Source organism: Plectropomus leopardus, chromosome 11, assembly GCF_008729295.1.
Source record: "Plectropomus leopardus isolate mb chromosome 11, YSFRI_Pleo_2.0, whole genome shotgun sequence".
Classification (NCBI taxonomy): Eukaryota; Metazoa; Chordata; class Actinopteri; order Perciformes; family Serranidae; genus Plectropomus; species Plectropomus leopardus.
This window is the reverse complement of record NC_056473.1, coordinates 25,712,252-25,729,642: the sequence shown is the minus strand read 5'-3', so window position 1 is coordinate 25,729,642 and position 17,391 is coordinate 25,712,252. Positions and strand designations below refer to the sequence as shown.

Genomic DNA, 17,391 nt, shown 5'->3' with positions numbered 1-17,391 from the left:
TTTTTAACTCCCAGACATCGATATGGACCTCACAGATCATTGACACATTATTATCATATAAAAACCGATAACTCATCATAACTTATACATTCTATCTCCTCTAGTTCTCTCAGATGTTAACCCTTTTAAGTGTCAAATATGGAGTCTATTAATCTACAGATCAAATAACTGAGCTGATTATGACACACAGTTTTCAGAGAGCCTCTTCAGACGGGACATATGGTTGGAAACTGGATTCCTTTTGCTTTGACTGCCTGGTCAGCTGCAGTCTGCTGTGCCGTGCTGTTTGATCACAATCATTAGCATCATCATCCTCCTCACTTCCCTCTTTCCTCAACTACACCTTGGTTTTGAAGAAGCTTCATATCCACACTCTTTGATCTCCCTGGGAGGGCTTTAGGGATTAGCTAAATGACTCTGCAGTTAGCTTTAAATCGTACAATGCCTCCCAAAATAGTGTCCTCTCAGCTAATGCCTAATCATTGTGCTTGAGCAGTGATGGCTTAGCTAAGTCTGCAAGACAGGAGTCAGCCTTGGCACCGCTGTGACCCATTTGCAGGATGTTATTTGCCATCATGTGTTTATGAGATATATAAAAATAGGAAATGACTGGAATAGGACAGTTGTTCTGATAATCCTATCACTATCTCTAAACTAATTCCTTTAAGGGTTGATCAGCTCATGAATACTGGGAAGGATTCTGGGCCACAATTTAAAATCACCACAGCTTGGAAGAAAATCACTCGCTCATTCTCGTTCAGGATTAATTAGTCCTAATCTTGGGGCGTTTCCAATGGAGATTTTATATAAAAGACCAATGCATCTTTGTCAGGAACAATCTGTGTTAATTATATTAAAACTGGTGATTAGACTACCCTCAGTTCTCCTTTATGACCATCAAGCAGCCATCAGTCTCACTCCTGCAGTTACACAACCTGACCACTAGAGGGAAGTATTTACTGTGGGTTTTACTTCATTTGAGCATAAATATTAGTCATTTAAAAATGTATTTAACTTTCACTGTGTTGAATAATTTTTATATACAGTGCTTTAGACTTGTGGGCTGTTGGGACATACTTTCACAATTTCTGGGAATGCCCTAAGACTCACAGTTTTGGAGTAATATTGCACAGAAATTGAGCAAGATTTTCTCACTAAAAATAACCAAAGATCCAGGCCTCCACATACCGAGCTTACCGTCCAAGACACTACGATTAAACAGCAGTGGATAAGTGACAAACTTCAGTCACGCGTCAGTCATACATACAGTGGCACTGCAAAACATGGAAAGTCTGAAATGAGGCTAGTTAGAAAGACTAACAGCATGAATGAAGGGGGATGATGGTCCGTTTGAGAAAACTTGGTCACCCTTCTTATTGTATCTGCCTTTTTTTGGATGGTGATGGGTTTTTTCTTTTCTTTTTCTTTATTTTCATTATTGTAATAATTGTCAATTCACTTTTTTGTTGTGTCTTTTTTTGCTTGTTTTTAATAGAGATGTCTGAGAATGTGGAAAGCTCTCTATTGTTAAATTCAAAAATCTTTTAAAAGATTTAAAAAAGACTAGAAGGCTGTTTTCACATTCATCTACAGGAGGAAGGATTTTTTTCAGTTTTTTACATTTTTAACACTTTTATATAAAAGGTAATTTTGTGGCATCACAAGTTGTTTGGAAGCAAGTTGTCCAAAATTTGAGCTGCAAAAATGTGATTTAAAACCCGCAGGACACAAACACTAACAAACGCACTTTTCAGTGAATTAGGAGTAATCTTGTTATTAATCAGAAATTTTGCAGACAGTAGATGTTTTTATCGAGTCTAGTGTGGTTGGCAATGGCGATTTTGGGGTTGTTTGTGGTTAAACAAAAAGGATCTTACTCTGTAGGGATCCTTTCCATAAACTGTCAGACACTTAAAATATCAGTGAGAATCCGTAAGTGGCAAAAACAAGCACATTAAGTGGATGCAAATTGATAATGCTCAATTTTCCACAGTGGTTCGCAGCAGCGGGCTGTAGTGGTCTCTCTGAGTACCAAATTAAGATGTCCTCAATAGTCAATTCGACACAGAAACTTGAAAAAATAGGGCCCTTGTTAGAAAATACAGACGTACCCTTTAGCTAATAGTCAACTGAAACAAAATCGTTGAACTAATCTTTTCAGCTCTACTTGTGTGCCAACAGTAATGAACATTAAATGTCCTTAAACTGCATAAAAAAAAACACAAATATTGACACAAAAACAGACAGAACTAAGTGTTTGTTGCATAAGTTGCCATGGTTTTACCATAGCAGCTCTTTTATTAGCAAAATCATGGAGATTAGTCCACTAATGTGCCCATCCAATGTTAACAGAGGGTCGGGGGTATAAGGGGGGATATGTAACTTGAAACCATCACACATCATGATCAGTAACGGTGCACGCAGCCACGTCTCGTCTGTCTATGCACTGAACACACGTCTACATATGGTCCTACTGTCTGCTACAAGGCCGCCATTGGCATCCTCTTTTCAAAGCTTCTTTTTGCTTCATGATTCAATCAGGAATGTTACAGTTTGTAGCAGCGCACCAATAACGTGTGCTCATTAATTACAGAGAGTAGCTTCTTTTTGGTCTCTTAGAAAAATAAAACTTTGAAAGAGGATGACAAGTAGAGGAATAAAGTCCCTTTGTTTTATATTGTGCACACTCTCTCTCTCTCTCTCTCTCTCTCTCTCTCACACACACACACACACACACACAAACAATCACTAACGCTGGCTTTTGGCCTCAATCAAAACAAAACTCCCACTCGCAGCACATTTGCAAACCACACACCCGAAAAGGTTTACGTACAGCTCTCACAGTATGTCAGAGTCAGAGTGAATTGGTCTACAGAGTGACTTGGTCTTGCTTGGTTTGTCCAAGGAGGCAAAAAAAAGCAACAATGAAATAACCAGAAAAAAAAAATAGATAGTATGGACTCGGGGCGGCTTGGAAAGAGTTCAATGGTAACATCTACACAAACCTAACGTCTAACTCAAAAAGAAAACACTGCAACTAAGGCATGCAAGGCACAAGCACCTACAACGAAAAAAGACAAAAAGTGTTCATTCATGAACAAAATAAAAAGTCAAGGCCCCCATTTTATATAAAAAATTTCAAATAATGATAATAAGGTCAAACAAGCACATTTTTAAAAACTGTGAAAAATCCCCGGCCATAGACAGTTGTACAAATATTTTACATAAAATGTTTTTTCTACACACCGTCTTTAAAACTTTAAGAGATGAACATAAGTTAATAAGAGGTTAAAAGTGACATTCTCAGCAGGGTCCAGGAAGTTTCCTCCAGTCAGAGTCCCCTTGAATAAAGTCACTCGGTACAACGGCCACCCGGCTGCCTGAACACAGAGAGGAAAACAAACACACCCTGATTAGAGGTGGAAAATGTGACAGAGCACACTTCGTCCAGCTCGTCCCTGAAGCGGCAGCAGGAGGCATTACCTTTAGAAAAGGCCACAGTCCTTCAGGTTGTTCTTGATGATGACGTCAGTGACGGCATCGAACACAAACTGCACGTTCTTGGTGTCGGTGGCACAGGTGAAGTGGGTGTAGATTTCCTTTGTGTCCTTTCTCTTGTTCAGGTCCTCAAACTGGCACTGAATGTAAGCGGCTGCCTCCTCGTAGGTGTTGGAGCCTGAAGAAGCAGCAGACGAACAAAATACAACACAATAAGGAGAGAGGTAGATATACACCACGTGGTTGTATGTTTCTGCACTCACAGTGAAGCATCCACGTCTCTGAAAACATTGACGCTTCACACAAAAGATTGATAAAATCAGCACAATTTCAAGGTGGTTCCCGAGTTATGGCCAAAAACATGTTGCATGAGGTCACCTTCAAGTTGACCTTTGACCATCAGACTCTTATCAGTTCATTCTTGAGTCCAAATGGATGTTTGTGCCAATTTTTTTTTTTTTTTGGGGGAAAATCCCTCCCATCTTCAAATATTGCGTTCACGAAAATGAGATGGATGTAATTTCACAGCGACCTTCACCTTTGAACACCAAACTGTAATCAGTTCATCGCTGAGTCCGAGTGAATGTTTGTGTCACATCTGAATAGATTCCCCCAAGGTGTTCTTGGGATATCGCTTTCACATGAATGAGACGAATGCAAGGTCACCGTGACCTTTGACCACCAAAATCTAATCAGTCCATCCTTGAGTCTACTCAAACGGTTGTGCCAAATATGAAGAAATTCCCTCAAGGTGTTCTTGAGATATTGCTTTCACAAGAACCACACAGATAAGGTCATAGTGACCGTGACTTTGACCTATGACCACAAAAATCTTAATCAGTTCATCCTCGTGTTCAAGTGGACGCTTTGACCTGCATGCTACAGAGCAGCTTTGTGGTTTTGCTCCATTTTATCTGAGAATACTGGGATTTTTTTTTACTGCACTGAGGAATAACTGAAGGAAAAGGCTGGACACATTTTGCTTTTGCTGCACTAACACTGAGAATTTTACTAAATCGTGCACTTTGAAACTGAATCACATGCAGAGTCTGATGACTGTGAGCTCACTACATCATTATTATTATATTAAAAGGTTAGTTTGGTAACTTCAGTGGCCTCTGGCCCCTATTTATAACTTTTTTGTGTCTCAGTGACTAAAAGGAACAACACACACCGGACATTTGAGCACTGTAAATTTATGCTGAATAAAAGTTTTTGTTTTTGCCACTGACATATATGTCTGACAACTTCTGGAAAGGACCCTACAGAGACAGACTTTAGAGTACGATCCTTTTTCAAACCACAAAAAGCCCCAAAATCGCTATCGTCAAACCCACTGGACTTCATGTAAATAAAAAGTAATTCAATCATTGTAAAACACATCTCATTCAAAGTCCACAGAAACAAAGCAAAACTAACAAAAACTAACTCATCAGCTCTGGTTTGGTTGTAAAAACCCTTAATTCACCCGGTTTGCTGGTTAAAACATGCTGGTTCTTTACAAGCTAAAATTACTGTTTATTTAAATATTTTTGCAGCTGATTCTAATAAAACAAAAGCATATTACTCATGAACAAAGAGGTCCATCTCTTGTAAGGATCCTTTCCATCATTTTGTCAGACACTTATTATAATCTAAGCCTGTCGGTGGCCAAAACAAGCACTTTTCGTGGACGTAAATGCAGTGAGTGGTTACACTGCAGCCTTTTCCACTGTCAGCTGCAGCAGTCTCACTCAATGCTGGACCAGTTTAAAAAAATGCTGTTCCTATTAATGATTTAGACACAAAAACCTGTGGAAATAGGGTCCATGCTGAAAATGCAGAACTTGCCCTTTAACGAGAAACTTTGTTCTTGACAGTTTATACACTGGTAAACTAGACAGACCCCAAATGGTGAGTGATGGTCTGAGAGTTTGTGTTAGCTTTAGATTTTGATTATATTTTGAATAAATCTGTGGAAATCTGAAATCAATAAATGATCCGAACAAGAACGCATTGTTGAGAGCATGAGGCGGCCCACACAGTTGAAAAGCAGAGAGGAGAATAAAGAAGCATCTTTGTGTCGTCTGCAGAGACCGCCACGCCTCTGAGCGTCAACAGGGGGCCAACAGCACGAGTGTTTCAAAACATCAACTGAATGTGTTTGTTTTTTAAACCCCTATGTGAAGATCTTTTTGTGTTTATAGCATTATTAAAATGTTTATGATGACAAAGGTTTGTGGAAAAATCATTTTATGCTTCAACTTATTCTCAGGCTTCCCGACTCAAACCCAATGGGGCCTGTAGGACTTGTAATGCATAATTTATCGTATAAATTAAAAGTAGGGGTCGAAAAATATTGTTTTCTTCCGGGCTGATACCAATACCAGTCATTAGCAGTTAATGAGGCCAATAACCGACATGCATTTACAATAAAAATGAAAATCTTTCTGTCAATATTTAGAATTTCAACACAAAACTTTGTTTAAATACCTTTGACAAAGTCAAATGAAAATTTAAATAAAAAACTATTAACTAAAACAGCTCCCTGAGGTTTTACAAAGTAAAAGTTCCTCCCATGCCGACACTTTCTTTGTACTTTTCAATTTCATTGGTGATGATTATGCCACTACAGATAATCAGCAAAATGTCAAAAAATTGGCCCCGATAATCTGTCACGCTGATAATCTGTCTACCCTTTATCGAAACCTTTCAAGGCCTTGAGTTTGTATGATTAAAGATATTTTAATTTAAGGACCTGCAGACAGCATCACTAACAACCCAAATGCTGTCGCTTAAAAACTCAAAAAATGCTCGGCTGGATTTGATGTTTTATGTGTGACACTAAAACACAAAGTACAGCATTTGCATCAACGACACACCTGCTGTGTGCACGAGTGTGTGTGTGTGTGTGTGTGTCTTACCTGCGTATTCTGGGTAGCAGATTGTGAGAGGGCTCTTTTTAATCTTCTCCTCAAACAGGTCTTTCTTGTTGAGGAAGAGGATGATGGAGGTGTCCGTGAACCACTTGTTGTTGCAGATGGAGTCGAACAGCTTCATGCTCTCATGCATTCGATTCTGAATGAGAGACACAGACAACGTTGAAAACCAGAGAAACAAATTTAAAAATTAAAAACAGGACAGAAGTGAATCAGGGTGCGTAAGAGGTCTTACCATCTCCTCGTCCTCGGCCAGCACCAGGTCGTAGTCACTCAGAGCCACACAGAAGATGATGGCGGTGACTCCCTCAAAACAATGGATCCACTTCTTCCTCTCTGATCTCTGTCCGCCTACATCAAACATCCTGCACAAAGATCACAGACGCACACTGTGAAATAATACACCACACAAACACACGTTTATTCATCAGGATGAAGCTCATCTGTGATTCTTTATCCCGTCACTCATTGATAATATTTCAATGTTTCCCTTTTTTACTGCCACTTTAAGCGTAGACCACTTAATTACAATAATATGACAACTCCATGGTCTTAATTTGATTAAAGGTGTAATCGCTAATCTTCCCTGATGTCTGTAACTGATTTTTTTTTTTATGTCAATAAATCAATTTGGCAAAGTTTTGAATGCACGTTGAGGAGAGCTATCCTGGCTTTGTTTACTTCATTCATTCAGACTGACAGTGTTTATGTTTGCTAATTTTAAGGGAAAGAGATTAGCACCAAAGTTAGCAACTAAATTAGCCTCCCAGGCTCCCTTAAGGTGGACTGTTAAGGTGGACCACCTGTTTTCATTGTGGTGACAGCCGCTTTTAAACAGATAATAGAAAAACGAGTCTTTCCAAAATCTTTTTATTTTTTGCTGTTTGTAGTCCATTAACTGTTATTTAGTGTTAAATTATTGTAGTTGGGTTGTTTTTATTTATGGTGAATGTTTTTTATTTATCCATATTTGTATCTTATATATAAGTATACTGTACTTTAAAGTGTTAACTGTAAAGTAACAATTTTAAGTTTGTCTTTGCAATTAAAAAAAAAACAGTTTTGTGCTTTTTTTTTAAGTATATGTTCAGGCACCGTTATTGAAAGTATCCTTTAGCAGCCATATCGGGGAAAAACCCAAATGATATCCAACCCTACAGGAATGTGGGCAGCGATTCAGAGATCAGGAACCAGACTCAAAGAGAGCAGCACTGGTCATCCTGTAGATCCAGTGAAGTGACTGGACAACCTGTGGTGCTTGTACTCACTTGAAGTGCAGGTCCTTGAAAGTGAAGTGTGTTTCCACAATACCAGTCGTTTTGACTCTGGTTCTCAGCACATCCTGTTGGGTGGGCACATAAGCACCGTGGGATATCCTGTCCAAGTCGTTCAGGTAGCTTTGGGAGAAGAGACGCATGGAAAGAAAGAAAAATGTAAGTGAAGTGAAATTGAAGTTCAGAGAGTGAAAGTTGAGAAAGGTTACTTTTTTCCGCCAAATACTGTCCAAAACCAGTTCCTGTGTATGAGTCGGTCGATGCAGCCAACTCACTATGCTGCAGAGTCGTTGAGCTGATACTCTCGGGAGCGGCTGAAACAGGCCTGAACGCCTCCGTCCTTCCACAGCCGCTGGATGACCCCGGCTAGTTCGCCTGTCATGAAGCCCTCTTCTGCTGAACCCGCCAGGACGAACAGCTGCCGTGCATCATCCTAACAACACAAAGCTTTTCAGTCGTAATCCACATTTTTTCCTTGTAAAGGTAAAAGTTTTATTAGGGAAGAGTGTGTTTTTTTCAGCTGCATGATTGTGTAAAAATTGAGGAAAACTCTGCAGATTAATATTTACTGAGCGTTTAATGTCAAAACAAACAAACGTAATCATTGTACTGGACGCATTTCATTAAATTTGGCCTGATATCAATCCTAATTTCCTGGATTTAGATTAATTAAGGGGCAGTTATTTTTTCTTAGAAATCATAGTAAGAGCCCTGCCACTGACAAACATGCCTGTTTATAAGTGATGAATAAAAAAAGAATCAATTAGATGTCCATTTCAGTGCTTTTAGCCATTAGACTTTGCATAAAATTTGATTTCAAAAGCTACACCGCATCACAGCAAAAAATGGATATCTGTGGAAGCAGAAAATCAAGGAAGAAAAGCTTTGGGTGTAAAATTGGTCACGATGACAGAGCCAGGCCAGTCACGCTGAAGCAGTGACTAAGCCTCTTGTTATGCCAAGGAAAAAAACAGATTTTCAAAATGAAACAGGACTCTGTTTAGAAAAACAGAAGAAATAAAATACTCCGCAGTCTGTACTATATTTGTTTGCAGCATGTGGTTGCAATATACCTCAATTATACAAAACACCACACCAGTAAGGGCAAACTCTGCTAAAATCAAGGAAATGTTGCTGATTATTACGGCAGAAGTCGTTCTTGTGAACAGGCAGCTCCTCGTACTCAGAGATGACCTGAAGTGCAGCACAGCGGGACGAATCAGCTGCAGGAGCCCCACAGTTCTCATGTCAGTAAGCCTCTGTTTTAATGAAGTGCTTTGGATGTGATACTAAACCCCTACCAGCTCTATCTGACCTGCTGCGGAGGAGGAAGTGAAAAGAAAACTGCCCGGTAGGGAATGGTGACATATGACTAACTAGCTGTTGCCCTTATAGCACTGAGCTATACATCCTCTAATGTCCAAGAGAACAGTGGAAATGCCAGCTTTGTTTTCCTCCACTCACCGCTCTAGCTGGATCCGCAAAGTCAATCTTGAGGCGTCCCATAGCTCTGATGATGGCGATGATGGACTGGATGGTGTTGCTGTAGACCACGGCCTTGTACTGCTTACACTCCTCCTCTGAGTAGCCCGCTTCGTGGATGATCCTGGCACACAAACAGAGGACATCAGCGCTTTGTCTCCAAATATCTTTTTCATGGATTAATTCATTAAATAGATTGTCACAAATGCAATCTGGGCACTCTAAAAATATAGAAAAACAAGGAAGGACATCTTAAAAAGCCTTAATTGTAGGGGCTAAATCATTAAAAGAGCCAACATCTTTCAACCACCGCAGGTGTTCGTCAGGGCTTTAAACGCTTTAACCCTTTGACACCTATGCAAATTGACGTGATTTCTTTGAAAAACATGAGAGAAGGCAATGAGAATCTATTGCCTAAATTGCCTAAAAATTAGCACCAAAAGTAAAAGTAAAAAGTACAAGAAAATTGTCCTAAATGAGAAAAAAAGGAAAAATTGTTTAAAAAAAAAAAAGAAAATGACCTGAAAAAAATGTGTCTAGAATAATAATAATAATAAAATTAATAACAATTCTGTAAAGTAATTTTAAAATATATTATGATAATTATAAATGTATTTTTTGGGACATTTTGCTAGCTTAAAAAAAATCCAAATCTACCAATTTCCTCAAATAACTTTTTGCCAAGTTAATCATTACCTTTTTTTTACCATGTTTTTGAAAGAAATCAAACTAATTTGCCCATGGTGCAAAGGGTTAAAAAATTTAGAAAGGCATTTGAAAGCAGCACAAGAAAAGTGATGTCGATACAATATAAAGGCCTTTTTATTTCCTCATTCTCGATATTTTTGGAGCGCCTGGGTTGCGTTTCTGTGTATCCTGTTGCACCCGACTCAGTGTTTTATCTCGTGTGATTGCACAGAGATGATGACTCATCTCTCTTCTTCAGGACTCTTTAAAGACAATCGATGCCGTTAGTATGTTTCGGTTCATAGTACCTGAACAAGGTGACAGTCCAATCAAAGTGTCAGCAGGGTGTCAATTTTGCAGGGAACAAAGAATGAGTGAACAAATGCGTCAAGAGCGTCTCACCTGTGGATAATTCAGAGTTACATATGACGGGTGATCAGGTGCACGTTAAGTGTGTTTGCTCCGTATGCGTTCTGAGGTCAGTCAGAGGGACTGAAACATGACGTGTGTGCCGTCTTCTCTTAAACAATACTTGAAACACGGCTGGCGTGCTGTTAAATGTTTGATGTTGTTTCGCACTTACTTCATCTGTTTAACAATTGTACTCTTCCCGGACTCTCCAGCGCCTGAAACACAGAACAGACAGCACAGAAAATGAAATTACAGTTGATACAGTCAAGACAATTAAATTACTTCAAGTATAACCCAAAGGAGATACGTGGTATGAACATACATGCATTCACTTCTTTTTCTGTTGAATTAAGGTTTTGCGCCAACATGAAGCCTCATTTATCTTTGTTATCAGACTGCTTGAAAGGGTCATTCAGGTCTACGTTTGGTTCTCTTCTCTCATTTGCCTTAAATGAGCTGTGTGAACAAACATGTCCAGATTTTTTACTAAAAACACAACCGTCAATATTTTGAGTAGCTGTCAGGACATAGGAAGCATGCAGCTGCTACTAGGGATGTTCTTCACGACTAATTTCCCTGGCTTGGTTTCTTTGAAAACAAGAATGCAATGAGCAAAGAAAAAATAAATGAAAAATTAGCAAGAAAATGAAAATAAAACATTAAAAAGAAAACTACCTGAAAAGTAGTTTTAAAAAAATTAAATTACCTGGAAAAGGCTGTAATTGTTTAAAAAAAAAAGAAATAAATTAAATATGTAATTATGATAATGACGATGATGCTTTTTCACCTTGAAGTTTTTCCCTCATTTTTCTAAAAATAATCTTGTAAAACTACGAATTTCTAAAACATTTATTAACAAGTTACTCAAAGGTTTAAGTGCTTGTGAAAGCCGTCTGACAGCAGCTCAAGGACAGTAATAAGCGTAAGCATAACAAATAAAACAACACATTGTGAAAACTCTAAAAATTGGGCACAATTTAGCTGTATGAATTTGTTAAATTATATTCTTCAGTAAGCAAAATCGGATTATGAATGCCGCTGAAATGTGTCGCTTTTTTGCACCACAGATTATACATATTGCACATTATGCGACAAAACATGACAACTACTCACCGCACAAAAGTTAACAAATAATAACTCTTATTGAAAACAATATTATTTAGGGAAACATTTCAACTGCATTGTCATGGGGGGAGCACAATCACGTAGAATTAGAATAATTTTAAAAATAAGTTAAACCCGTGGTATTTATGCCGACATGACTAGCGAGGGCAGCAACATTTAATCGCCTAGTTGACCACTAGCGGACACTCCTCGCTGCTAAATTGACGGGATATAATGGAAGCTTATATCCCACACCCAAAACAAGATATTATCATGTTTGTTATCTCTGACATGCAACACATCAGAGGCTACACTGTCACAGAGAGGACTGGAGAAGCGTCAATGGCTCCGTTCAGCCAGTTCACAGTGTAACTGGATTAATCAAATGGATCCTCCGTCAATGAGATTATACACAGCTTAAACATCGTCCGTTTACAAACTCGCGCTACATCCGACTGGCTTCACTCACAGCTGTCAGATGCATCTCATATAGACCCTATGATTTATATAAGAGCAGTATACAACACTACTTAAGTGTGACGTCATCACAGCCTTAAAAATGTAAAAGTTAGAAATACAACAAACATATGATGGTGCAAATCTGTGATGCATTTGAATAAGACGGAGACGTGCTTGGTTCATAGTCTTTCATATAGTTCTCCAGCTTCCTCTGAGATACAGGCGTGTTTTCAGCTGAGCACACAACATTTTAATTACCTTACCTCTGCAGGGACTCTCAGCTCCCTGCAGAGGAGAACTGTTCACCAGTTCATCGTCCCATATGATAAACAGACACGCACCGCAGACACAGAGCTAATATTACTGCAAACACCATAACATACTTAAATTTAATTTCAAAACACACTCTCACACCTCACTGAGCTGCTGAAATTGAAGGGCTTAATGGATGGCAATTGTGGCAAAAAGTGCCAGAAGTAAAATGTTTCAAGTTTAGGGCTACGCTGTACCAGGGAACACACGCTGAGACGCAATTATCTCCCAAAGCAAACAATAAATACCACGCCTCCACCCCCCATGTACATGAAAATGCCCCTAAGCAAAAACATCCCTCTTTACAGTTGCATTTGTATGTATGTGTGCAGTGCACACACAGTCAACATCTGAGGCAGTCCTCCCACTCAAAACACTTAACTCAAGAGCATGTCATTTGCAGATAACTGCATTAATGCAAACACTCCAGGTGGGATGCTCGACAGAGCGGCAAACTGCAATTAGCACGTAAGGTAAAGCTTCAGGTCTCCGTCTTGCTCAGAGACACACACATGGCATGAAATGTGACAAATAACGTCACAAATGTGAACAACATCCATGTATTCAAAGACATATGGTAATCGCCCCATCACATAACAAACCAACCCCAGACATTTGATGCAGGTGCTTGTAGGAATCGTGACAGGGGGAAAAAACACAACCATGAAAATTCAAATCAGGTCCCGTCTCAAATGACGCACAAACATACAAGAAGCGAGTGCTGCAGCTGAGCATCGTACAGCGCCTTTCACTGTGGTGAAATCACATCTGAAAACAGACGTGTGACGACACCCTGACCAGTCTGAGCAGAGAGCGACTACAACGATGCAGAATAACGGTGCGTGCTTGAAACATCTTGTCGACTGCTCAGTAGACATCCTGTTAGCACGCATTAGCTGCCTCTGTTGTGTGTATATAGTTGCCACAGATGCTTGCTGCTGTCAGCCAGGCTGCATAGGTTGCTATGCAACCTCATGCTCGCCTTTTCCTGACTGAGACAGTCAGCAGTGGTCATCAGCTACCAGCAACAGCAAGAATACAGAGATGTCAGGCAATTGTAAAATCACATGTCGCAAGGCCTCCTCCCCTTTCTCCATAACAGACTCTCAAATGTGGAACACATTAGCAGCCGAAATAAAATGAACACTAGATATGAAGATTTCTAACAAAAGCGCTGAAGGTTGGCTGAAGCAAAATCAGGGGTGTGAGCTTTTTAAACTATTTTATAATGTCTTATAATTGAGTGTTGTAACTGTACACAACATTGATTTTTGTGTCTTCTTTATTTTCCCACTGTAACTGTATGTGTATTTCTATATAATGTTGATGTAAATACTTTTTGTCTTCTTTTGACCATAACTGTTTATGTATGCACGTTTACTAAAAGCCTAACTAGGGACAGGAGTCGGAAACTAGCAACAGCTATAATCTCTATATGCGAAACATTAGTTATTACCGCTTGTTTGCAACAGGCTGAAGTTGTACTATGTTAATTCAAATTACCCCTATCAAATAATAAATAAATAAATAAATAAAATGTGGCTGTTTGCTCAGCCATAACTGTTGGATGTGGTACTGGTACAGCGATCCGATCATCTGAAGGTTTAATCATTGTTACATATGTTATATAACTTGAATGTTTGTTTAAGAATTACAGTTCAGTGATACAATTTTCTAAATATATTAGCCTCTTGAAGCTGATTTAAATGAGTGTGGAAGTCCCCGTCTGATTGGCAACCTTATTCAAATCAGCGCACTAATGTTTGTCCCTCAGACATCCTCTCAGCTAACCTCATTTTGGATAAAATACAGCATGAAATCACCATTAGGTGCACACATTGTGTCATCGTTATTAATAAAAGGTAGTGATTTATATTGCTCTTCAGAAAGTGCAATTATAAAACATTTTTCAAGCCTTTTTTCCAGGTCAGAAGTTAACAGACACATTGAGACTAGCTGAGCTAGAACTACATTAACTGATATTCCCACAAACACCAACTTTTACAAAAATGTCTATATAATCAAAATGAAAGAGAGCAGAATAAATAAGGTGTTCATGTGGAGTAAATCACAAAGATCTCCATGGACAGAAGGTCTTTGCTCGATGTTTGAGGAGGTGGACATGCTAAATATTTACAGGAATAACTTAAGCTGCAATGTTGACTCCATTAATAAAGCTGTTAGTGAAATATGAAGATAAATAGTTTGAAAACCTTCTGTAAATGCCAAAATTAAGGAAATATGTGCATAACACAGAAGTTTGGCCCTGAACTATATGTAACATTGAACTTATCCAGAAGCTAAAGATATTTAGTTGCACATCTGAGAACTGCTGCTCTTTCTTTGGCCATCAAGGCTAAACGATTCAACAACAATCAGGAGGAAAACAGAATATGTGAGTTGTGTGATTTGGGTGGAAAGTGAGTCCCATTTTTTTTATATAGTACAAACTATGAAGATCTGATGATGACTTTCCTAAGACTTTATATTCTATTAAACGGCTCATAAACGCTGACATTTTCTGGTACTCAGATGACCAAAAGCTTTAATTATTGTGTAATTTTGATGTGTTTAAGTTTGCCAATTTTGTCTCAGAAGCCTGGAAAATAAGGCAACATACATTGTTTAGTTAGTACTTATTTTGAATTTTCAGTGCTACACAAAAATGTTCACATGATCCATGAACTCTGTCTTACATAATCAGTGGCGAAATGTCCAAAGAAATACTTTGCTACAGTACTTGAGCATTTTTTGAGAGTATTTCTATTTGAGTTTTTAAATTTCTAACATCTGTAACTTTAACTTTTTACACTACATTTCCTAAATAAAATGTATGCTTTTACTCCGATACATTTCCCCAAAGTGTCTTCATTCCTTACTGTTACTATTGTTGTGTGATCATTGCTGTTGACTTTTTTAATGTATTCTTAGCTTTTTTTTTTTACTGTATATTGTTTCACTGATGTCTGATGACATGTGACTGATATTTTGCTGCTTTATTGTTATTTTATTGTTGTTTAATTGTTACTGTTGTTTCTGCAGGGTGATCTTGAGTGCCCTGAAAGTCACCCATAAATAAAATCTACTATCATTATTATTATTATTATTATCACTTACTACAAAACTGGAAAGGAAGGAGGGAGGGAAGAAGGGGCGCACGGATGAATAAAAATTGTATTTTGTTACTACATCCTCGAAGTTGTGAAGTTGTTTTCTTCATGTGTTATGCCAGATCCATTTTAAGGTGGTGCACATGTAAAAAAGAAATAAACATCATAATCCTCCTAACTCTGACTGCTTTTTCCAAAAAAATTAACAGCACTTTTACTGTCATTACTCAAGTACACAACATAATAGAATTACTTTTGATATTGAAGTAAAATAAATATCAAATACTTTAAACTCTTTACTATTCTAATAGGTGACTTGAACTTCTACCAGAATCATTTCCTGCCAAGATATTAGTACTTTTACTCAAGTATGGCTTTTTATTTCCTCTTAATGTCATCTGATATTATGCAAGTTAGACTCTGGTCCTGTCTTTTTTTTTTTTTTTTTTTTTTTTTGGTATCTTGTAAGCCCATGTGGACTGTGCATTACTGTTTGCATGACACAATAATTAAAAAGAAATCAATCACCTGTTAAAAACATGACCTATTGTCTTCCAGTGTGTCAGATTGGTAGATTGTAGTTGCAGAGTGAAACCGGCCCGAAGTGCGTTTGTGTTTATTTTGTGATGAATGGCAAACAAGAAGAGAGTTAGCTACTGTGACTTAAATTATATTAATGCCATCATATAAACACAACAGTTTAGACATTTTCATGCGGGTAAACCTGTTGATAGACAACATCTCAGACACTAAGCTCTCTGAGCTAACTAATCCAAGCTAGCGCTGCTAAGCTAAGTAGCTAATTGCTTAGCTAAATTAGCTTACCGACTTAGTGCTGGGTAACAGCGGCTGCTGCGTGAACAAACTAATCACACAGCGGATTTATAACTCGTTTATTGATGGAGCTGATTTCATTTGGAGAAGAGGAAAAACATAAAGTAACTCCGGGAGCTACAACTTTTTTTTTTTTTAGCTAACACCACCATTCATAAAAAGCCCCGACAAACTCTATTGCCACTTGTTTCATCAACGCCGTCAAGTTATTTTAGGAGGATTAAACTCATATTTTAGTAAAAATAAGGACGTTTTAACGCGTAACAGTTTGGGTTTAAGTTTTCATGAGGCTACGGGCAGTAGGGAAGTCCCTATCCAGCAAATAGACGGGGACCCCGTCCCTCCGTCCATCCATCTTTCTCTCACCGAGCAGCAGCAGCTTGACCTCCCGGGCAGCCTTTTCTCCGTCGTCCCGCAGATTCCTGTCGATCATCTTGCTCCGCTCCTGCGCCGCCTTGTCGTCCGTGCTCAGAGTACATCCCATCTTCTTCTAACTTCACCTCCAAATAAATAAAAAAAAAGCTGCAGACTAAAACTTTAACTACGAGTGTAAAGACATGCAAAGGCTACCGAGCTAGCATCCAGTGAGTGAGGCGGAGGCGGAGGAGGAGGAGGAGGAGGAGGAGGAGAGTCTCACGCCCAACCTCGCACTCGAGCTCCCGATTTCACGGCTAAAATGTTAGATAACTACACCGCGCGGCTCTCACGATAGCTGGCTCTCCCGTCTGCGTTTCGGACACCCAAACAGGTCGAGTAGAGCCGGTGTGAGTCGGAGGAAGAAGGGAGCGGACACCAACATCTGCGGCCGAGGCTGAAACTGTCCGCTTCCTGTTCTCACATACAACTGAACTGCGCATGCGTGGCAGAGCAACAAGCTTCATTCAAAATTTTAAGCTTTTTACTTCTTGAATTCAGTCCCCTGAGATTATAGTAAACATTTACTCCAAGAAAAGCAGTGTTGGACATTTGCTAAATTGCTATGCTGAAGTATGAATTTGAGGTACTTTTACTTCAGTCATTTTCAGAGGGAAATATTTTTCTTTTTACTTCACTATGTTTAGCTGTCAGCCTTGGTTACTTTACAAAATAGGATTCTTCGCAAAAAGACATCAGAAGAGTTAATAATTTTTTTGTTATGAATGAAATTACTAAACAGCTCATACAAGTACAGTTGCAATTACACACACACACACATATATATAATTTATATATAGCATCATCTATAATTGTTAGTGTATATATAATTTTGAGTTTTGAGGTGTTCATTTTGAGGGGTTTTTGTTTGTGTTTTAACTCTTCATT

The 17,391-nt window shown here is 38.7% G+C and overlaps 1 protein-coding gene across 1 annotated transcript; it reads right to left on the bottom strand.

Moving 5' to 3' along the window:
* Positions 1 to 2,256: 2,256 nt before the first annotated feature.
* LOC121949708 (guanine nucleotide-binding protein G(i) subunit alpha-1) lies at positions 2,257 to 16,921 on the bottom strand. Its single transcript, XM_042495434.1, has 9 exons — positions 16,456 to 16,921; positions 10,443 to 10,485; positions 9,155 to 9,296; positions 7,966 to 8,123; positions 7,685 to 7,813; positions 6,652 to 6,781; positions 6,402 to 6,555; positions 3,484 to 3,676; positions 2,257 to 3,380 (listed from the first exon to the last, which is right to left on the bottom strand). The coding sequence occupies exons 1-8, from the start codon at positions 16,571 to 16,573 to the stop codon at positions 3,486 to 3,488; spliced, it is 1,065 nt and encodes a 354-aa protein (XP_042351368.1). The 5' UTR covers positions 16,574 to 16,921; the 3' UTR covers positions 2,257 to 3,380; positions 3,484 to 3,485.
* Between the last annotated feature and the right edge of the window lie 470 nt (positions 16,922 to 17,391).